The sequence below is a fragment of the Bubalus kerabau genome, chromosome 13 (genome assembly GCF_029407905.1).
Source record: "Bubalus kerabau isolate K-KA32 ecotype Philippines breed swamp buffalo chromosome 13, PCC_UOA_SB_1v2, whole genome shotgun sequence".
In the NCBI taxonomy this organism is placed as follows: Eukaryota; Metazoa; Chordata; class Mammalia; order Artiodactyla; family Bovidae; genus Bubalus; species Bubalus kerabau.
The window spans coordinates 63,352,739-63,375,973 of record NC_073636.1 but is presented as its reverse complement, the minus strand read 5'-3'; the positions used below and the strand labels follow the sequence as shown (position 1 = coordinate 63,375,973).

The window sequence follows — 23,235 nt, the reverse complement described above, 5'->3', positions numbered from 1 at the left end:
GGCCAGGGAGACAATCCTTTCATTGAAACATTTCAGAACAGCCTGGCCACTTCCCAAAACCCCTTAACAAATTCAGAACCAGACTCCTCAAGCAAGAATCATCTTTACTGCAACTGATTTTCCACTGTGACTATAGCCGTTCTTGGACTCTCAAGGGCCTGAAGCACTTGTGTCTGAGGGGAGGGACTGGCTCTCAGTAAGAACTGGTTATTCCTTTGGAACGGTCAGCAGCAGGTAGTCCTGTGGATAGAAGCAGGGAGATGCGTCCCTTCAGTCCACACCGTGCACAAAGCTAGCTCTCCCCAAGACTGCTCCTGCCACATCTGAGAGGGACTGTATGCCCTGAGGACATGCCTTCCTCTGGTGGCCAGAGGGCACAGTCAGGAACCGACTGGACAGGGAGATAGAGTGGAGGGGGAGGAGGGTCTCGGGAATGTTTGTGAGTGAAGGGGCAGACCAGTCTTTGGAGCTTGTCCAAAAAGCCTGCGTATCAAGGTGACTCTCATATTTTTGTAGCATTGGGGTTTGTCTTGCTTGGGTCACCCTGAGGTGGATTGGAGCCTTTCACTTGCTCCCACCCACAATGCTCAAACCTCTGCCAGACCTGACCATGTTGCTGGAATCCATCCCTTCCTGCACCCTTTCCCCCCACAAGAATAGGAGCTCCTGGAAGGTTTAGGCCCTGGGTCTAACTCATCTGTATCTCAGCATCACTCAGCACAGGGCCAGGCACAGAGCAGCCGGTCACATTTATTGCCTGAATTAATGAGTGAGTGATGAGGGCAGCCGTGGAAGGACGCACAGGTTGTGCACTGTCCAACTCTAGGTGGTGCCATTCATGTACACTACAGTATAGGTGCGTTCTAGAGCTGTACAATATGTCATCAACTTGACAGCGTGGGACAGTCTAGAAGTGAATTAATGAGTGAGCCACTGAGCCCACCCACACTTTTTCCCCTTGCCTCTCGGTTGTCGTTATGGTTGTTTAGTTGCTAAGTCATGTCCAACTGTTTGCAACGCCATGGAATATAGCCCTGCCAAGCTCCTCTGTCCATGGGATTTTCCAGGCAAAAATACTGGAATGGGCTGCTATTTCCTTCTCCAAGGGATCTTCCTGACCCAAGGATCAAACCCGCATCCCCTGCATTGGCAGGCAGATTCTTCACCACTGAGCCACTAGGAAGTCCCCCTGCCTCTATAGGTCTGGTTATGTGGTAGCTGCAGGGGCTGTGCCATGATTATTCTTCCGGGTTCTGGCCCCAACAGCCAGGATTTGTGGCATCATTTTTGAGCAGGCGGGCCCCTATGTTACCTCTAGTAGCCCTTCCAGCCCTGACCTGCTAGAGTCACCTGGAGCCGACCCGTCCCACTAGGGCCACCCTGGGTTGAATCTAGGGCAGAGTCTGGGGTTGGGGGTGGGGAGCAGCACAGGTGAGGAGCTGGGGTTTTGTGATAGGAACTGCTGCTGTCCCCTCCTGCCTCCTTCTGCTCAGTAACTTCTGGTCCTTGAAAGCAGATTCCTAGTGTTTCCTGAATGTCAGGACTGGGAACTGGGAGTGCTGGGTCCAGGGCTGGGCATAACTGGCGATCCTGAAGCTCGAACTGTAAGCCTGGGGTGGTGGGTCACATTCTGTCAAATGTTGGCCTTAATGGTTGCTCTTGTTTGTGAGGGGAGCCCTCACTTCTGGCCCAGGGGGAGAGCTATCTTTCTCTCCATTACGCAAACAGAGACAACAGGCTGAGAGACTCTAGTGGCTTGCCTGAGGTTGTACAGCCAGGAGGTTCTGTGATTCTCTTTCTGCCTTGCACCAAACATCCCTTCTTGTGCTGCTGTTTAAGAGTGGGGGTCTTTTAAAGGCAGAAACAAAGAAATGAAGGGCAGCTCTAAGCTCTGTCCTTTCCTATCAGCCTCTTCTCAGGTTCACCCACAGAGGGAAGGGCAGAGGGCCGAAGGGGCGAGGCGACTCTGGGGGCAGATTCAGAGCTGGCAAATGCCGATGGAATCACCTCCGTGGTTCCTCTGCTTGTTTTCCCTGCCCTCTGGTCTCTGGCAGCATCTTCCTTTCCTGGCATTCAGATAGCAGGTGCAAGAGGCAGCAGCCCTGTTTTGGGGGGTCAGGATACCCAATTCTAGCATGGTGGGTGGTCCAGGATAAGGGTACAGGCTTTGAAGTCAGATGAACCCCAGTTGGAATCTTGGCTCTGCTGCCCTGGGCAAGTTTCTCTACCTTTCTTTTGTAAAATGGGAGAAGTAATAGCGTCAAATTCATGGAGCTAATTGTTAAGATCACCTGTGTAAGGCCTAGAAGCTCTCGGAGAGCCAGGGGTATGGCTCCTGGAGGGATTAATGGAGCCCCCCACTCCCAGAGCCTCAGCTTCCTCATCTGTAAATGGGGCAGCTCACCCAGTATGGCTGTGAAAGACAGTGAGATGAGGAAGGTCAAGGGAGCGCCACCTTTGCCTGAGCCTCAGCGTCCCCCTCCGCAGGATGGGGACAAGTACCTGTAGGACCCCGCGGCTCCTGTAGCTCTGACCTCCCACGTGGGCCCCGGGAAGCTCCTTTTCCCAGCATTTACCTCGGAAGGCTCCATTCGTGCCTGGTCGAAGGAGATGCCCTTGATGTTGGGCAGCAGGATGCCTTGTTCTCTGAGCAGGTCTGTAAGAGGGGAGGGCGGGGGAGCTCAGTGTGCTGTGGGCAGGTGTCTGCGGGGCTGGGTGTGCCCTCCTCTCTGCTATCCCAGATAAAGTTGCCTCCTTGACCACCTTGGGGCTTCCCTGGTGGCTCAGATGGTAAAGAAACTGCTTGCAGTGCGGGAGACCTGGGTTCGATCCCTGGGTCAGGAAGACCACCTGGAGAAGAGCATGGCAACCCACTCCAGTATTCTTGCCTGGAGAATTCCATGGACAGAGGAGTCTGGCAGGCTACAGTCCATGCGGTCGCAAAGAGTGGGACACGACTAACACTTGCCCACCTGGACTCTGGCTGCCTTGTTGGACTATCTGTAACTACAATCCTCCACCTCCGATTGGTTCCCCTTCTTGAAAATGAATTGGCTCACTTCATGCCCAGAACCTTCCCTGGCTACCATGGGCCACAGAACATATGGTAAATCCTTCAGCCTACTTCACATTTGAGCCCCTCTCTGTTCCTCTCGGAGAAGGCAATGGCAACCCACTCCAGTACTCTTGCCTGGAAAATCCCATGGATGGAGGAGCCTGGTAGGCTGCAGTCCGTGAGATCGCTAAGAGTCGGACACAACTAAGTAACTTCACTTTCACTTTTCACTTTCATGCATTGGAGAAGGAAATGGCAACCCACTCCAGTGTTCTTGCCTGGAGAATCCCAGGGACGGGGGAGCCTGGTGGGCTGCCGTCTATGGGGTTGCACTGGGTTGGACACGACTGAAGCGACTTAGCAGTAGCTGCTCCTCTGCCTTTACTCTGCAGTCCTAACTTGAGTCCTGGAGTTGGAGCACAGGGGAAAGCTCATGTCAGGGAAACAAGAAGCCAGGGTTCTGGGCTCAGATCTGCCAGAGACTTGCAGAGTGATCTTGGGTAATTCCACGGGGGACATCTCTGGGTCTCTCTGAAAGAGGAGGAGGCTGAGCCAGGTGATTTCTCAGAGGTGAGTGAGGTCTGAACTGTTTATCCTACACGTATTAATACTTCCTGAGGGTCTCCTGGGTGGGAGGCACTGGACAAGGTGTAGGAACACAAAATACAAAGACCAGGGGTCCCTGCCCTTCGGCAGCTCACCCTCTGGCTGGGTCATAGGCAATGGCTAAATAATCACGTGGGTAGACTGGTGATGGGCAGCAGGTGTTAGGTAGACAGTGATGGGTGACAGACCACATCAGGGGAGGTGGAAGGAGAGGGAAGGCACGAGTGCCACAGGGTAGAAGAGCCTGACTTCGAGCTGCGTTTCTGGAAGACTCACTTGCCACACCCCTCCATCTTCTCGGGACCACTTCCTGTGCCTGTACTCTGTTGCCTTAGGGTCTGCTTCCCAGGAAACCCAAACTAAGACAAGGGTGTTTTGGGAAAGTTTGGTTTTGTTGTTGTTATCTAAGATGGAGGCGATGTCTCAAAAAGTTCAGCTTTCTGGAGTCTCTCAAAGGTCAAACATATCTTCCCTGCTCTCATTTGAGCTGAGTGCTCATGTGTGCTCAGCTGCTCAGTCGTATCTGACTCTGGGACCCCCTGGACTGCAGCCCGCCAGGCTCCTCTGTCCATAGAATTCTCCAGGCAGGAATATTGGAGTGGGTTGCCATGTCCTCCTCCAGAAGATCTTCCTGACCCAGGGATGGAACCCGAGTCTCTTCTGTCTCCTGCATTGGCAGGTGGGTTCTTTTACCACTGAGCCACCTGGGAAGCCCCAGCTGAGTGCTAGCTGCCCACTAAAGGTGGGACGTGTTCTCCATAGGCTCGATCTGGGCTGCTTCCTTTGGTGTGTTACTTACCTGGCCCCTGCAGGTGTAGAACTCTGAGCTGTGGGCTCCACCACCTCTGAGGGCCTCCCCTTTTCTTACCTTCTGTCATGTTACCCCCACCTCCCTATGAAGCCCTTCCTCGCCCCACTCTGAGCTCTTGTTACCACTAGCAGCCTGAGCAAAGAACAGGACGGCTCTCTGAACCCCTCTCCACCCCCCATCTGCCACCCCCCGCACCCCCAGACTTCAGGGTCTCCACAATTCTCAAGCGTGGAAGCCAGCTGTCTGCGTGGGGCTGCAGGCATGGCTGATGTGGCTCCCAGCCGCATGGTATGCAGGCCTGAGTAGAAAGACAGTGGCGCTCACTGTTGAGATGGGGCAGGACCCTCCAGTTCAGAAGCTCGATGAGAAAGGCCTCCAGACATTCTTTCTACAAGGAATGAAAGAGGAACAGGAAGGTCACTTCTGCTGGCTTGGCAGATTCCAACCATGGGAATGGGGGGACTCCAGTGTCCAGGTGCCCACAGGAGACCAGGAGTAGTCCTGGGAACTCCACTATTAAAGGGCATTGGAGCCAGACGACCAGGTTCGTGAAGGGACTGGGGAACATTGGGGGCCCTGAAAAAGGGTCGCCTCACAGATTCTTTGTTTCTCTGCAGGGCAGACCAGGAAGCCGGTTGGGCCAGAGAAAACCCCAGGGCCAGAGCTTCACGGGGACCAACTTGTTAAGTGGATCAAAGAATGAAACAGACAAGTTGACATTCTGAGGGTTCTCCCCAGCCCCGTGGGCAGGATGAGATCACCTAGAAAGCGAGTGAGGCTTCCCACCCCCACATCAGTGACTCAGGGCCTTCTTTCAGGCCTGCGGGTGGGTCCTTCAGAACCATGAGAGGCCGAGGATAAGGAAAAAGACTCACCTGCTTTTCAAGGCCAGCAGGATAAGGGCCCAGGATGACTGTAATGCTACCAGAGAAAAGAGATCACCCTTTTAGGTCATGGCAGTTGCTTGGGGTGGGAGAAGGGTGCACTGTTCAGTGACTTCACGTCACAACACACCTCCCCGCCCCTTTCCTTCCCACCTCCTCTCAACGGCTCCATTCAGCTGACAGTGAGCTGGGAGACTTGCACCCTGAAACCACACTCTCTCCTTCCACACTCCCTGTCAACCCCCTAATTTTTTCCTGAACATCCCAAACAAATATGTTTACCTGTTTGGAGTGAACTGGAGTTTTAATTCCTGATTTTTCGAGGAAAACACAGCATTTGAAAGGAGTTTCTATGAGGAGTGGAGATTATTAGGTCAGAACAGGAGAGGAATTCATATTCCAGATGGAGGGGTTTCCTGCACCCCCACCCTACATTTGAAAAGACCCTGGTGCTGGGAAAGATTGAAGGCGGGAGGAGAAGGGGACGATAGAGGATGAGATGGTTGGATGGCATCACCGACTCAATGGACATGAGTTTGAGTAAACTCTGGGAGTTGGTGATGGACAGGGAGGCCTGGTGTGCTGCAGTCCATGGGGTCACAAAGAGTCAAACACGACTGAGTGACTGAACTGAATTGAACACCTTACATTATCCAGGGCCAGCCCCCCTCACCCCATCCTCTCCCCAGCTCCAGCTGCTGGCTCCTGTGAGTTCAGACCACGAATGTGTGGGTGTTGCCATGGGAGAGAGCACTGCGGGGGTGCTGGGTTCTCCTGGAGGCAAGGGCTGGATATGAGGGGAGGGGGAAGCTCAGCTCAGTGGAGGGAAGGCCTTTTGCAATGAGTCATTTTGTGGTGGAATCGCTAGTTGGAAGCCAGAGGACCCCTTGGTTTTGAGGGGGTTGTCCCTGGGCCTCCATAATTCACGCGATTACCTCCTAAACCAGAAACCAGAATTTTCACTGCCAGCCAGAGATGACTGATGTCTGGTCCAGGGAATCATGCCAGCTAATTCCCAGGATCCAGCTGCACACGGCAGATGGCCCTAAGCTCACCTATCGTGGGGCGGCCTTCCTGCCCCACAGTTGTTTAGGTGCTAAGTCGTGTCCCACAGCGCCTTCCCAATTTCAAGGTCTGCGGAGTGGGAAGTAGGAACCCCAGCGGGGCTCAGGATAGACGGGTTGAAACTTCAATGGGGCTGTCTTTTCCAGAATTCCTCCCAGGGTCCAGCCCTCTCTAGCTTGGGTCAGCCCGCTCTTGGGGAGCAGAGAATACAATCACATTTAGCCCTCCATGAACTCTGTTTCTCTGAGTTTTCTCCTGGTTTTGTGGACAAGGGTTTCAATGCAGCCATGTCCAGAAGAGAGAGTCAATAGAGTATCAGAGGCAAAACTCTGTAGTTGCTGAAGAGATCTCTGGGGAGCATGGGGGCTGGACTTAGGGGAGCAGGTGCGAAAGTATTTTAATTTTCTCGCAACAGGCATGGCTATGGAACGTTAGCAGATGTCATGGCGGCGAGGTTTGCCACTGCCCTCTGTCACGCTGCCTCAGTCAGCTGGCCCCGGAGGGGCCCTCAAATGGCCCCCAGCTCCTTGGGGAACAAAGAACTTTGAGGCTTACTCACCCAGGAAACTGAGACGGGGGAGGTGTTGCTGGACCCCACCAGCACCAGGGAGCCTGGCTGGATGACGGAGGCTGTGTGGCCATCAAGGTGGACGATGGGGGGGTCAGGGATGCTGATGGTCAGTCCCACGTTCCCTCTAGACTGATCAGAAGTCTAAATAAGAAGAAAGCAGAGAAGGTGCCGGCTGGGACAGAAGACCGTGTTCCTTAGCCCCCAGCTGGGAAGGATGGGAACAAGGCCATCTTAGGAGTCAGGGTGTCTGAGTTTTCACTCTAGTTCTGTGGCAGCTTGCTGTGTGACCTTGGGAAGGTCACTTACCCTCCCTGAGCTCCTCTGACCTGAAATGACATCCCCGTTTTCCTGGGCATGCAAAGCAGATAAGAGTATAGATTTTGGAGCCAGAGTCTAGTTCTGCTGCTTCTAAACCGTGTGGTCTGAGACAACTTTCTTAATTTCTCTGTGCCTCAACTTTCATGCTTGCATTGGGTTGGCCAAAAACTTCATTTGGGTTTTTCCATGACAGCTTTTGGAATGAATGAACTTTTTGGCCAACCCAATAAAATGGGGATAATAATCATACCTACCTCATCAGGTTTTGTGGTGATTAAATGAGTAAATTAATGTAAAGTGCTTAGAAAGGAACTTTGCATCTGGTAGCACTATTGTTATCTATTGTGTGTGTGTGTGTGTTAGTCGCTCAGTTGTGTCTGACTGTTTGTGATCCCATGAACTCCTCTGTCCATGGGATTCTCCAGGCAAGAAAACTGAAGTGGGTTGCCATTCACTTCTCCAGGGTATCTTCCTGACCCAGGGATCGAACCCAGGTCTCCTGCATGGCAGGAAGATGCTTGACCATCTGAGCCACCAGGGAAGCCCTGCCTGCCGTGGTTATTGTCATTATTCTGTGCTCATCAGGTTCCCTGTTCTCAGAGCCTTTGGAGAGAGGATGCTGAGCATGGATCGTGGAGTCTGGGATCAGAACAAATCCTGGTTCTGCCTCTTACTGAGCAATGTGAGCGTGGGCAAGGGAAGTCACTCTGCTCAGCCTCATTTGCACAAGAGTCAAAAGGTGAGAGGGCAGGCTTTTCGAGGATTATGTTGATGCAGGTCTGGCACAGTCTCTGCTCACTGCTATCTGCCGTGTGCTTGGGGATGCCTTAGCAGGGTTGGGGTTTTATTCAGTAGTGAATAATGACAGCCACATGGCCATGTCGCCTGGGTGGGACAATGGGCTAAGTGAACTGTCCCTTTTAAACACTTGTGAAGAAGGTACAGTGATTACCAGAGTCCACAGTAGGAACGTCTGGCCAAATGCAACATGCCTGTGTGGCCCAGTCCTGTCCTCTGTTCTAGAATCTTTCCTGAGATCCTGCCCGAGGTGCTGGAGGAGAAGCAGGCAACACACCCACCTTGGGCTCAGGCTCCAGTGCGCTCAGTGACAATAGCTGGATGAGGTTGGCAGCCTGGAAAAAGGGCAAGATATGCGTTGGCCTTTAGAATCCTGCAGATCCTTTCTGAGCAGGTTCATGGGCTGGGACGGGTGTCAGTGGGGTTCAGTGAGATGTAATTGTCCCCAGCTGAAGGTACCACCGACACACCACTCAGTCTCAGCACAGGAGGAGCCATTCATTTGGCTTCTCACCATGATTTACGTGGAAAGGTTGACATTACTGTTTTAATTATCCCCGCCCCGGCCAATGTTTTATTGTGAAAATTTTCTTTCTTTTAAAAAATAATAATTGTTATTTATTTGGCTATACCAGGTTTTAGTTGTGGCACACAGGATCTTTAGTTACAGTATGCAAACTCGTAGTTGTGGCATAAAGGATCTAGTTCCCTGACCAGGTATCAAACCTGGGCCCTCTGCATTGGGAGCGGGGACTCCCAGCCACTGGACCACCAGGCAAGTACCATGTGAAAATTTTCACACGTGCAGCAAAGTTGAAAGAATTGTATAGAGGACGTTTGTATACTTGGTACCTAGACTCTTCTATTAACATTTTCCTGCACTTGCTTTATCGTGTTTGTATTTAACTATCTGTACTCTGTTGATTTTTAAAAAATCATAAATCACCAGAGCAAACACTATAAAACGTATACAGTAAAAATTAAAAGTCCATCCGAACACTTTTTCCCCTTTTCCCCTAAATCCTATTCTCAAGGGTAACCACTATTGATATTTTGGAGTATATCCTGACAGACTGCTTTCTACACACACAGAGGAATGAACAGATGGGAACGTTCTAACCACATGGTCCTGCACGTTGTTTATTCCTCTCAACATCGGTACCTATAGAGCAACCCCATTCTTTTAAACAGCTGCCTGGTATTCCACCGTATACGACCATAACGTGACTTAATTTTTACCAATTTCTTATTGATGAACTCCTAGTTTAACTTTATTTTTCACCCTGTAACAAGTGAAGCTGCAAAGATCACCCTTACATATGTACCCACTGGTGTAAGAATTTCTGTGGACGTGGATTCACAGGGTTCACATCTAGACTTAGAGCTGCCACCTGTGTGGAAAGGAGGGAGCAGGAGTCTTGGCTTCTAGCTTTTAGAAGTCCTGCTTCTCATCCTGGGGAAGCAGGAGTCTTGGCTCTAGCCCTGATCCTACCTGCTGGGTGACTTGGGAGGTCACGTTCCCTGTCTGGTCCTTGGTTTCCTCATGTAAAAAATGGAGCAATAACCCTAGATTTCTTCCAGATATGGATCTTGGGATTCTGTATTTCAATATTTACTGAGCACTTGCTGTGTACAGAGTATACAGAGTATTCACAGAGAATACTGTTCACAGACCCCATCCTCAAAATGAGGGAGACAGTGAACACGCAAAGCTAAGGAAATGAACACACAAATATATATGTGTGTGTTTATGTGTATGTATTACATATGTATATATATGACTTTGCATATATATGTGTGTTTATTATATATGTATATATATATGACTTTGCACATATAACTTTACTCATACACATATACACAGTTTGATCTACCTTTTGAAGAGAAAAAAACAGAAAGAGAGAGGCAGGGTGGAGAGAGAAAAGCTTACTTTAGATATTTAGATGTGGTGGCCAGGGAGCAGCTCTCTGAGGTGATGACATTTGCACTGAGAACACAGTGGAGGGAAGATTGTCCCAGGCAGGGAGAGAGTGTGTGCAAAGGCCCTGAGGCGAGCAGCGTCCACCTGTGTGACTGGAGTCTAGTGGGTGAGGAGACAGAGCTAGAGAGGTGGGCGGGGCCAGACCACACAAGGCTCCAGGGCTGCAGGGAGGAGACTGGATTTTATTCAGAGTGTGATGGGGAGGCGCTGGGGGCTGTTGAGCAGTGATCGATCTGGATTTCTCCCTCATTTGACCCCCTTGTTGACCCTGGGAACTTGCTCTTCCTGTAGACTTGTGTGTGTGTGCCTCTTTGCTACCATTCAGGCCACTTCCTCAGAGATGTCTTTTCTGAGTTCAGCGTCCAGGGCAGCCCTCTCACCTGCACCAGTCACTTGCTTATCCACTGCTCTGCTCGTTATAAATAGATATGTTATTTTATTTATCTGACTGTTTTCTTGTTTAGTTTCTATTCTCCCAGTAGACTTTGACCTCTTCAAGGGCAGAGACCCTGTGTATACAGGGCATGGCACACAGTAGGCCTGCAATACATATTTGCAGAATAAATGTTATGAAGAGAGGAAAAACAAAGGGGCCTGGGTGTTCAAGGAAGTCTTTCTAGAGGAGGCAACGTCTATACTGTGTTCTGAAGGATGAATAGGAGTTCTGCAGGTGAGGTCCAGAGAGAGGAAGTGACTCATCTGGACCCACCAGAAAGGTTCTTCTGCCAGCTGGGCTTCAGTTTCTTCGTGTGAAAAATAGAGCAATAAAGTAATGTACTCCTCTTCTTTAAGCACTCACCATGGGGTCCTGGGGGCTCACATGGATCTCCTTGCTGGTGTACAGGCAGGACAGGATGTCGTTGTAGGTTTCCAGTGAAAAGACCAGGTCTGCCAGGCTGCCCTGGGATAATTTAGGGAGGGGCTTGGGGGCCAGGTGGTCAGGCCTTGTGACTCTCTGGCCTGGACCGCAGGGGGTCACAAGCTTCAGAAACATGAAGAAGGAAGGAGAAATTCAGTGAGTACAATTTCCTGGGCCAAAAACTGGCTACAGTTAATATGTAGAGGATTCACTATGTGCCAGACACAGTGCTGAACACTTACAGGCACATTTCAAGCTCACAATAGCACCGGGAGGTGGAAACCATTTGATAGGTGAGGAAACGAGCCCAGAGGGCTGAAGTGACTTTCTTAAGATCCTATATATGGTAAGAGGTGGAGCTGGGTTTTGAACCCATGAACTTTGCTTCCTTGCTTATCGCTCAAGTAACTCCAATCCTTTCTCTGCGACTTTGTTAACAGCCCCTCCTTTCTAGTCACTCAAATTCTCTTGTCCTGCTGACCCACCTGCTCCTCATTCTCCTCCGTGTGCATCCTCCCCCAGACCCGTGGATGTCCCCAGAAGGTCTGCCCTGGCCAGGGGCTGGCTCACCTGGACTTTCATCAGGATGGCCTCTTCCGTGAATTCTGTGGTGGTAACATAGTACTGGAAGTCTTCTGGGCCCGAGCTGGCTGGGGCTGCAACGAGGAAATGGAGGCTGGGCCCCAGCCTCCCGGGGGGATGGACAGAATGGTGTGGGGAGGCTGCAAAGCAGTAGAAATTCCTTTTCCTTCTCTGCTTAGCTTTATGTTCATTGTGGGATGGCCTTAGCGTCTTGTAACAATGAACATTTAATGAGCCATAGCTCTGTGCCGGCTTATATGTGTTATCACAATGGTCCATTGTGCGAGGTTGTGGTTAAACCCATTTTACAGATTGGGGAACTGAGGCTCAGAGTGGGAAATGAGTTACCAAGGTGATAAGACATAAATAATGCCCTTTCCCTCTATCCACAGGAAGTAGGCTCCCCATGTGAAAGCTTTGTCTGTTTTATTTCCCATCATATTCCCAGAGCCTAGATGAGTTCCTGGCATGCAGTTGAGGGACAGCAGATAAGCCCCACTTCCCCTTGGCGAGGAGCTACGAACGCCGAGTGATGTGTAACAGGTCTTCCAGCAGCGAGTTGAGCAGGGTTGTGGCAGTGGGGCACACCTGGAGCAAAGGCATGAGGGGGTCATCACTGAGGTTGGGGTGAGGTCAAGGGGCTGCCCTAGGGAGTCATACCCCTATTTCAGGGGGCAGGGACAATAAGCAACTTACTATCTTCTGCAGGAGGAAGGGCAATGCCTCGTCCAGGACTTCTGTCACCAATTGCAGAGCTTTGTTCACCAGGAGGGGGTTCATCCTAGGGACGTGGAGAGCAGATGGAGTCTCGGACACCATGGAAGGGGAAACTGAGGCCAGAGAGGGTAGTCCAGACAGGGCGGAGGAGACCCCAGCAGGTCTGTGTAACAAGGAGGCTCAGGATGGCTACTTCCTTCCCAGCTTGGTGTCCCTCTTCTCACCTCTCCCCTCTTCACTTTTGTTTTCTGTTTTCTCCCCTTCTTGCCTTCTTGCTTTCTCTCTCCCAGAGTTTGCCATCCTCAACTTTATTTCTTCGTGATCCTCCCTCTCTGCCTCTGTCGCTTTATTTCTCTCTCTGATAAAGTTCTCTGGGATTTTCAAAGAGGGAGTGGAGGTCAATGGAAGGCTTCCTGGAGGAGGTGGCTTTTGTGTTAGGTATACTAAGAATCATAGGTAGGGGACTTCCTTGGGGGTCCAGTGGTTGAGAATCCACTTTCCAAGGCAGGGGACCTGGGTTTGGTTCCTGATTAGGGAACTAGGATCCCATATGCCGCTGGGCAACTAAGCCCATGCTCTCTAGAGGCTGCATACTGCAACTAAGACTCAACACAGCCAAAAATACATACATACATAGTTTTTAAAAAAGAGTCACAGGCAGTGGCCACTTTATGTGGCGTGTTCTGTGCTCAGCAGCTCACATAGGTTAGCTCATCTCTCCCTGACAACCACCCTGGGTGACCAGGGTTCTCTGAGTGATACTGTTTATTGGTGAGAAAAATGAGGCTCCTGGAAGTCAAATAGCTTGGCCAGGGCTCCCAGTGTTAGGAAGCAGCTGAGCCAAGATTTGACCTGCATGGATGCACACTTTGACCATAACACTCAACACGGAGGCAGGAGATGCTGATGGACAGTGTGTACAGCTGGTGGCCTTGGAGCTGACCCTGTCCCTGACAACCTGGGCTGGGGAGAGGCAACCCCAGCCTGGAGTCTCAGTGGAGGGCTGAGCACAGGAAGGGGGTAGGTACTCACTGCTCCAGAACCTCGATGTTAAGGTACCCTGGTGGGGTGTGGCACTCCTCAAAGGTCACGTGGGTCTTGTTCCCCGTCTGCTCCAGCCGAGCCCCGATGCGGATGTTCTTGATGACTCTGAGCCGCAGGATCCTGTAGGCACAGCGTGTCCAGGCAGGCTCCAAGTCACAGCCCAAGACAGTCCAGAACTCACTGGCAGGTGGGGCCCTGCCGTTATCTGGAGGGCTCAAGTGAAAAACTAGGAGATAGCATTAAAAACACGGAATTCCAACTTTAAGGTTTAAAAGATCAGGCAGCTCTGGGCCAGCGTCCTCACAAGGTGGCTGATGTGAGCTGGACGTGGACCATGTGCGCTTCAATTTACTACGGTCCCCACCGGCCGAGGGGCAAGTGCATTTTTACTGTGCGTCATTATAAGGGCGATGATATTTTTCTCATATAACAGAGATCTATTTCTCTGTGGCCACATCCCTATCAAAAAATGTTTCTTATTACTCACTTTTCAACTAGAAAGGGAATCTAAACAAAAAAATGCCATATTTTACAAAAATAATTTTGTTTATTGGTGAGATTGGATGGTCCTAAGGGCAATGCAAGGAGATGTCCTGTTTCATGTGCCAAGGCTGCCTGTATCGCTCCCTCTGTTGTCTGCTGTGTTTACAATCCCAGACTGGCATATCATCCACCACTTAGTGAGTGGTCTGAGCTCTCAGACTGGCAGTGAACTCTCACAACAGGCAAGGGCAGCAGAGGACTTGATCGTAACTCTCTGTGGATGAGCCAAGAGGATGGATGGCCTTGCTCAAGCCGAGTTCCAGTGTGCTGGGCCTCAGGGGGAGCTTGAACCAGACCCTCCTTGGATCATCCCGTGAAAGCATCCACCTTTTACTCCAGATGACCCGTGTCCCTTGACATGGAAGTCAGAGGGTTTGTTACAGCCTCTGCTGCAGATTCACTGGGTGAGTTGCTGTGTCGGCGGGTCCCTCTCCTACAGTTTTTTCATCAGAAAAAATGACTTTGGGGAATTCCCTGGTGGTCCAGTGATTAAGAATCTGCCTTCCAATGCAGGGGACATGGGTTCAATCCCTGGTGAGCGAACTAAGCTCCTACATGCCATGAGGCAAGTAAGACTACATGCTGCAACTACCGAGCCCTTGGGCCACAACTAGAGAAGCCTGGGCACCGCAACGAAGATCCCACGTGCAGGAACTAAGACCTGATGTGGCCAAATAAATTAATATTTAGAAAAAAGAAAACATGCCCAAGTTTCAAGGATTACTGTGACCCTCACGGTGACACGGGCAGCAGGCTTTTGCTAGCCTTGCGCAAAAGGCTGCCTGGAGCCGCGAGAGGTGGGGAGAAAGCACACACCCACCCAGCGCACACCCGCCCAGCGCACACCCACCCAGCACACACCCACCCAGCGCACACCCACCTCTGGAGTGAGAGGTACAGTTTGCTTCGCAACGTGACCTGCAGCAGGCTGTCACTCAGGACCTGTAAGGTGACCTCGGGTCCTTCGGAATCTTCTATGACCAACCTGTGAGCAGTGTGCATGGGGATGTTTTTGTGTTGCCTGGTAAGCCCCCTGTGACTCTGTGGAGTGTGTGTTTCTGTACTGGCTAGAATAGGGGCAGACACCAGGAAAGGTAGGGGCAGCTTTGGGACAACCCCTACCATGACCCTCAGGGCTTCCTTGGTGGCTCAGACAGTAAAGAATTGCCTGCAATGCAGGAGACCCGGGTTCCATCCCTGGGTCAGGAAGATCGCCTGGAAAAGGGAATGGCAGCCCACCCCAGTCTTCTTGCCTGGAGAATCCCATGGCCAGAGGAGCCTGTGGGCTGCAGTCTACGGGGCTGCAAGGAGTCGGACATGGCTGAGCGACTAATACTCTCACTTTTCACCACCATGACCTCCAGCCCGGCTACAGAACAGCGGGCTCTCGTTGCAGCCTCTAAGCCTTGAGGACTTGGGCAAGTCCCTTCCTTTCTCTGGGTGTCATGTCATCCTGCGCAAAATGAGAATACAGCAGAGGAGCTATCTGTGCCATCTAACAGGTCTGAATTCAGATAAAAGCATTCTGCCAAAAAAGACGAGAGCAAGCAGGAGTCAGAGAAAGCAAGATGGCTGGTGATCCCACTGCCTTCTGCCCAGGGAGCAGCTGAGCATCCAGGAGCGAGGGCATGAGCCTTCTGCTCCTCCCTGCGACGGCCTCAGGTCCCTGCATCTCTCTGAGCTCAGAGGAACTCAGAATTCTTTTTAAAGATTAGATACAAGCTGGTGACTCATCTGATGCCTACTGGAGTGGGCAGCAACAAGTTCCAGTGCTGGAGGAAGACCTGGGTGGGTCAGACTCCCCAAGGGCTATATGCGTGGAAACTTCCAAAGAGCTTTGAAGTATGACTTGGACCTTGTGCTTTTTTTTCTATGGCCTTTCCAAGCCTATGCCAGGCTGGGTGGGCAGAGGTGGTGCCAATGCATGGGCAGGGGTGAGTGGTAGCCAGACCTACCACTCACTGGGGCAGGTATGGGCCCAGCACCCCCTCCAGGCCTCTCTGGGAAGCAACCCCAGCTTCCCTAGTGCTCTAACTTTTCATGCCATTTCACCCCCATCAGAAAACTTCTGGACTCTCATTGCAGGGACTCTCTGGCTCTCCCAGCTCACACTGAGAGATGGATTTGGAGGCATACCTGTGACTACTGAGGTTGACCTTGAAGGAACCCATGCCCCAACCTACATAAGCAGCATTCATTAATGCTGGTACTTATTTTACCAGAAGTTGTGACTAGGGACTGACTTAGGAACTAAGGACCCCACATCCATGACTGTCATAGGGGGAGATCAGGCCAGGTGGGCCAGATCTTGGTTATAAGAGAGACTTTCTATTATGGATTGAACTGTGTCTGTTTCCCACCCCCCAGTTCATATATTATTGAGTTCCTAACCCCCAATACCTTATAATGTGAACTGATTTAGAAATAGGGTTGTTGCAGATAGAGTTAAGATGAGGTCATACTGGAGTAGGGTGGGGCTCTTGTCTAATGTAACTGGGGTCCTTGTCAAAAGGGGGAATTTGGGCACAGACATAGACACACCCCTGGGGAGATTGCCAAGTGAAGATGAAGGCAGAGATCAGGTGATGATTCTACAAGCCAAGGGAAATGAAAGATTGCCAGCAAGTCTCCAGAAGCTAGGGGAGAGATAAGGAAAATGCCTGATTTCAGACTTCCAGTCTCCTGAATTTCTGTTGTTTAAGTGACTCAGTTTGTTGGACTTTGTCACAGAAGTCCCAGCAAACTAATACAATCAGAAAACCTGGACTTTTATTAAAACCCTCCAGATTTATTAAAAACAAAACAAAACAAAACACTATGCAAGTTTGCAATACCCAGGGGTAGGTAGGCTGAATGTGGAGGGTTGGAGGGCTGCCTGGCTAAGATCCCTGGTTGGGATTCTGCCTTGTCCACTGGAGGATTTCAAGTGGCTTTGAGAGATTTGTGTGCTTAGTTGCTCAGTCGTGTCTGACTCTTTGCGACCCCCTAGACTGTAGCCCACTAGGCTTCTCTGTCCATGGGGATTCTCCAGGCAGAATATGAGAGTGGGTTGCCAAGACCTTCTCCAGGGAATCTTCCCAACCCAGCGATTGAACCCAGGTCTCCTGCATTGCAGGTGGATTCTTTACCATCTGAGCCTCCAGGGAAGCTTCCTTTTGAGAGGTTTAGGGACAACAAAAATGCACCTGCTGAGGGCTTTCCAGATGGAGAAAAGCTCCAGAGACACCGGGGCTCCCACCGCCCTCCCAGTGTTCCACTTGACAGAGGAGAACTGAGTCTGAGCAGGGAGAAAAGCCAGAAGGAACTCACCCGCCCAGCTGGAGCAGCTCCCCCAGCGGTGAGAGGCTCTGTCCCGAGAGCAGACCCCTGACCAGCGGCAGGTCAAGCCCACTGCTCTTCTTGGAGAGGCCTTTTCTTACGAAGGGCATGTGGTCCAAGATGGCAATGCCTTCACCTGCGGCCCCCCTCACAGGGATCCTGGTCACCCGGTCCAGGACGCGGTGTTTAAAGAGCAGGTCTGAAATGTCTGAGGACAAGACCCTCCTCAGGGCGGGGCTCACCCTTCATTCAGTCATTCAATAGATGCCCACCAGCACCTGCCCCGGGCCAGCGATTTAGTCATTTAGCAACAAATACTTAAGAAGCACTTACTCTCTTCTGGGCTCAGGGACCAGGAGCCCTGTGGCTTGTGCCCCCATGGTGGTTACATTCTAGGGGCGGGGGCAGTGAGAGACAACAACTGAGCCCTTAGATAAGCAAGCAAAGCAATTTTTGGAAAATAAAATGGAGTTGAGTTGGGGCATGATGGGGGGAAGTTTGTTTTAGATACGATGGTCAGGGAGAGCCTGTTTGAGGCAGGGAGGCATTTGAGCTGAGACCTGAATGAAGTGGAGAAATCCACTATTGCAAGATATTGGGAGAGAGCAATGTAGACAAAGGCAACAGAATGTGCAAAGGCCCTGAGGTGGTGATGAGCCTGGTGGGTGTATGAAGCAGAAAGGTCAGTGAGGTTGGGTCATGCTGAATGGGGTAGGAGGTAAATGGGTAAGAAGGACCTCACAGCAGAGTTAGGGAGACAGACAGACAGACAGACAGGATCACAAGTATAATATGCTTGGATAAGGCCATAGACGAGGCTTCATCAAAGGGTTGTGGGAACCCAGTGGAAGAAACCTGCTTCTTGGGACAGACATTGGGACTGTTAGACCTTGGCATTAAGGTACGAATCAGAATCCGTTGTGTTGGGGGATTGAGAACGGGTAAAGAACAGCACAAGCAAAGGAAGGAGCTGGGAAATCTCCAGGGCCAGTCAGGGCAAGTGGTGGAAGAGGCTGGAGAGGCAGGGCCTTGGAAACCAGGATGAGGAGCGTGGAGGATCTCCTGAAGGCTGTGACTAGGGAGCCACAGCACGTGTTAGAGCAGGGGATGCGGGGGTCAGCTTTGGGTGAAGGAAGACAAATTCTGCCGCTGGTTGGTGGGGAGGCCAGAAGAGGAAAAGCCCTGAGCAGGGAGGTGGTGCCACTTTCCCTCCGCTGCTCTTACCGGAATTCCTGCCTCCCACCACCCAGCCCTTAAAACTTACCTGTCTCCAGCTGATCCTTGCTGATGCGCATGAAGACGAAGTGCTGGGCTTCGCCTTGGACCTGGGGCAGCAGCCCCCAGCAGAGCAGTGGCCCCCAGAACAGCAGCATCCTCCTGCCCAGGACCTGGGGACACAGGGCTGGGAACCCCACCAGCCACCTCCATGGCCTCAGCGGGGACCCACTGCCCAGCTTCTCCCAGCTCTGCCTCTTCTGAGCCATCTCTCCAGCTTTCCTTCCTCGCTTCTGCCCCTCGCTCTAGAGCTACCAGACCTTGAACACAACCTGTGCCTCCCACCATCTCACGTCAGTGCTTTCCATTCCTTCTGCTTGAAATGTCCTTTCCCCCTATGTGGGCTGGCTTCCAATCTGGACTTTGCCACTTCCTGACTGTGTGACCCTGAACAGATTACTTGGCCTCTCTGTGCCTCAGTTTTCTCATCTATAAAATGGGAGACAATCATAGATTATTGTGGGGAATGCACTCAGTAATATGTGCAAAGCACTTAGCAAGTAGTGTGCCCAACAGCTGTTAATGCAGCTATGTGATATTGTGAGACATTAAAAGAGGCAGTACTCCTGTTTAACCATGGAGGTTTCTGAATCTTGAGGAGAGGACATGGGGTAGGGCTTCTGGAAGAAGCACCACCGTGGCCAGGGTAGGCACTTGGGGGGCTTAAAGTTAGGGCTTTTTACCAACTAGTAGGAAGATATGTCAATATTTCAAACAGTACATTCGTACTGCTTCCTGCCTGCTGAACCTCAGCCCTGCCCGGGCAGCTGAGGGGGTATAGTTGGGACCCCAGAGCCTGCGGCAGGGAGCTCTCCAGGTGGACAAGGCTGTGATGCCAGGAGATGCAGCCTTTGAAACTGCGAGGCAGAGACCAGCTGGGTGAAGACCCCTCCAGGGCACATGCCAGGGTAAGCAGGACCTATTAAAGAGCCAGCTCACCTCCACCCCAGTGCCCAAGAAGAAGCCACCCAGAGGGTAGATGCTGGCCCTGAGCAAGGACAGGATGCCCCCAAAGTGGCTGAGCCTGCTCTGGAGCGCCTGAGAGCATCCTGGCATTGCCTCGAATCAGCAACATCCAGGTTTTTGTTGCTTGATGGCAGGAACTCAAGCTAGTGATTAAATTGGGTCCTAGAGAAAGAGACTTTCTTGTTTGCTTGCAGCTGTGAAGTTTGGACTGGGAAATTTGTATTCATGGCATAAACTATTTATATTCAGCTACTGGGGTGACTTGAAACTCATCCTCTCCTCATCCAGCTAGTGTTTAGCCAGTGCTCATGTCAGTCACTTTTCTTAATTAGTTGACCCAAGTCGTGCCTCTCCTCCCTTCTTGCCTTTAGTACTTCTCACTAGCCCTCTCCATATCACACCAGTCTTGAATCATACTGGCTGAGACTTCTATTTGAGTCCTTTCTGTGTAGCAGGCTCCATGCCGAAAGCTTTACGAGCTTTGTTGCATTGTTGAATCCTTACTATGATAGTCTGGGGTCACTGAAGCAGGGGCATTTTACAGAAATCGGCAAAAGAGAGGAGAGGTGGGTCATCCAAGGTCACAGAGTTAGTAGCTGTGGACCCAGGATTCAAACCCAGTTTGGCTGAGAAACTAGGAAATGCATCTCTGTGCCACATGGGCACATTATTGTAGGTGCTCAAGAAATATTTGAGAAATGCCCAAGTTAGCCTCCCTGTCCTTACCTCTCCAAGAATAGGGCTGTCCAGAATCTCTGCCTGGCCTTGGTCACCAGCTTCTCAGAAAGACAAGACTTTTATAACCCGAGCTCTGAAATTCAGGTGGAAAGGAGCAGGGCAGGAAGTCCAGCCTCCTGGCAGGGTTTGCGCTCAGCGGAGCCCTTCAGTGGAGGGAGGGGTCCTCTTGGCACCAGACTGTTAGGGGCTTCTGACTAAAACTGGTAGGGCCAGTCACTGGGGTCCCAGCGTCAGGCTCTAGTCCTGGGTCAGCAGACCCCAGGGAGGAAGTGTGTGGGGGCACTGCGATTTGGGCGGTAGGCCCTTTCCCTTAGGAGCCACTTCAGAGCTGTGGAGCCTTGGGCAAAGCCTCCAGCTGAGCCTCCAGCTCTCAGGAGGGACCCAAGGAGGCTGCTATTGCAGGATGCAGAGGTCACAGAACCCAAGGGAGCAAGGATGGATGTTGGGGTATGTGTGGAGGAGAGCAGGTGTGGGGTGGAGGCAGGCATGGGAAGGGCCCAGTGACCACCTGCGGCCACTCCCCATGCCCTTTCCATATATGTCACCCATGCCGTGCCTCTGCAGCCAGACAGGTCTGGGTTCAATTCCCCACTGTCACTCAGTAGCTGTGGGCCAGTAAGTGTGGGCCAGTTACTTTCCTTCCTGAGCCTCACTTTTCATGTCTGCAAAATGGGAATAATAAATCTATGTCTTTTGGGTATTGTGAAGAGTCAGTGGGGCAAGTCATGTGGCTGTCAGAGTCTGGAACATAAGAAGGGTTCTCCAAAAGTTGCTTAGTTAATAATTAATTAAATTTTGGCTGTTCTGGGTCTTCGTTGAGACTCATGGGCTTCTCTTATTCCAGAGAAGAGGCTCTAGAGTGCATGGGCTCAGTAGTTGAGGTGTATGGACTTAGTTGCCCTGTGGCATGTGGGATCTTATTTCCTCAACCAGGGATCAAATCCACTTCCCCTGCATTGGAAGGCGGATTCTTAATCACTGGACCATCAGGGAAGTCCCCAAAGTTGCTTATCTTATTTTTGATTTTACAGATGAGAAAATGGAGACCCAAAGAGGCTAAGTGATCTGCTCAAGGTCACACAGCATGTATGTGACAAAACTGGGATTTGAAGTCAAGGCTCAGAGAGGAAACTGGCTACCCAGTGAAAGGGAAATTCAATGTTACTATGCACGCAGCTCCAAGGACCTCAAGTCCTTACTTTCAACCAAATTGCTCTGCAAAGGTCCTCGCTCGTGGGTACTGGTACCACATGGTAAATGCGTGTAACTGGCTGCGCCAACATCCCCCAGCCGGCACAGCCATCCCAATGGTGGGCAGGACTCACTTCTAGGAGGGTTTTAGATTTTTCCATAGGGTTCTCCTTGTGGATAATTCCTTTCCCTTTCACCATCAGGGATGGAGTCAGGGCAGGTGTTAAACTCCATTCTTGAGCTGGATGCATGGGGCAGAGGGGCTGGGGTGGAACGGCTGGTCCTAGAAGGCAGCAGCTGCACAGGAAATGCTATGATAATGTTGTTGGCTAATGTCAGAACTAATTGCTAATGTTAATATTGTTGGGGACAATATTTCAGATGGGATGAACTTTTTCTAGGATCTCATAAAATCATGGACTTTTTGCTTGAAAGATGCTTTAAAAGTGGGGAGGTCCTCCTTATTTCTGTTGGTTGGGCCGCAACATTACTGTCAAGTGCTATCATCCTGCCTCTGGCAGAAAAAGGCTCTAGGGTAAATTTCTTCATCTGAGCCACCGAGGGCTGGTGCAGGATGTTGGTAGAAGTACAGAGATCGCACAAGGTCTCCCTTCCCTTCCAATATCTGGCTTCTCTAAATAGAATAGGAGGGAATATTTTGGCTGAAGTGCCGTGGATTCTGTTGACCTTATTGACTAGTCTCTGCTAAGAGATGGGAGATTTCCTGAGTGTCTCCTCCATGAAAGGGAAGCTCTGGGAAGAGCTTGTACACAGAGAGGTAAAAGACATCTTTACTCTTGTTTCTGAGCCTCAGTCTATTCATCTGTAAAATGGGAACATTAACCCACAGGAAGTGTTTAGCCCTGTGCTGGGAACTGAGTAACTCTAAGGGAACAGAGGCTATTAGTTGTCCTGTTATTTTGAGGAACAAGAAAACTGGGTCATTGTCCTGCTGTGGATTCAGATGGGAGGCTGGGGCAAGTGGGTGAGGCTTGGGTGCCCACCATTTCAACAACTCTGTGGTCACTTGAATTCTCATCTGTAAGACAAATACAATGATTCCTTCGAGGCAGGAAGAGTTACTTGGACATCACTTGGTGTTTGTTGTTTGCTGCTAAGGGTCAGAAGGAAGCCAAGGACTTTTCCCTCCCCCAGTCCAAGAAGGGGCTTAAATCTTGGAGCTTTGGATCTGGGGCTCCTGTCTTGGAGGTGTACAGATGCTGCTTGTGCTTCAGGGTGCAAATTGGAAGGGGATTGGCACAGAAGACCACCTCTCTTCTTCTTTATGGGGGCCAGAGACCCTGCAGAGTGATGAGGGAGCAGAGAGTAGAGTGAGGCAGTATGGTGTAATGGTTAGGGGCTGCTTGGTAGTCAGGCTGAGCCGTCAGAGCCTCAGTGCCTTCACTTGTCAAGTGGGAGATCCATAGGCTGTAGAGAAGGCTGCGGGACTGAAGGTCTGTAAGATCCTTGCTCCTGCAGAACAAATGCTCATCTTGGTTTGGTTTCCCCGGAAGCAGAGCTTGAGACCAGGATTGAGAGCGGGTAGTCGATTTGGGAGGTGGTGCCAGGAGACATTGGTAGGAGAGGGGGAAAGTGAGGCAGGGAGGGAGACAGCCCATAAAAGTATGTATCAAGCAAGCAACCCGTGGACACCTGGGGCTCAGTCCCTCTGCGGTGCTGTGGGAGCCAGTGTGGAGAGGTTCCCTGCTCCCACGGGGTAAGATAGCAGAGTTACTCATCCACCAAACTCTAGGAAGCCAAGGGATCTGGGTGGTCGGAACCTGGGAGCCATGGCCATGGCTGTTTTGGACAAGTGCCCCAGCGTGGCCAGAGGTCCATGCCGCTCACCTCTGACACAGGATCTTGAGGCAGGGTGGCCATTTGTTCATCAGGACAAGATGTTACCAAAGACC

The 23,235-nt window shown here is 51.2% G+C and overlaps 1 protein-coding gene across 1 annotated transcript; it reads right to left on the bottom strand.

Moving 5' to 3' along the window:
- Window positions 1–207: 207 nt before the first annotated feature.
- On the bottom strand, window positions 208–18,525 carry LOC129625068 (uncharacterized). Its single transcript, XM_055543226.1, has 15 exons — window positions 18,417–18,525; window positions 17,144–17,360; window positions 14,715–14,819; window positions 13,280–13,411; window positions 12,227–12,311; window positions 12,055–12,118; window positions 11,519–11,604; window positions 10,889–11,071; window positions 8,390–8,443; window positions 6,981–7,133; window positions 5,639–5,706; window positions 5,348–5,393; window positions 4,797–4,860; window positions 2,577–2,656; window positions 208–240 (listed from the first exon to the last, which is right to left on the bottom strand). The coding sequence occupies exons 1-15, from the start codon at window positions 18,523–18,525 to the stop codon at window positions 208–210; spliced, it is 1,479 nt and encodes a 492-aa protein (XP_055399201.1).
- Between the last annotated feature and the right edge of the window lie 4,710 nt (window positions 18,526–23,235).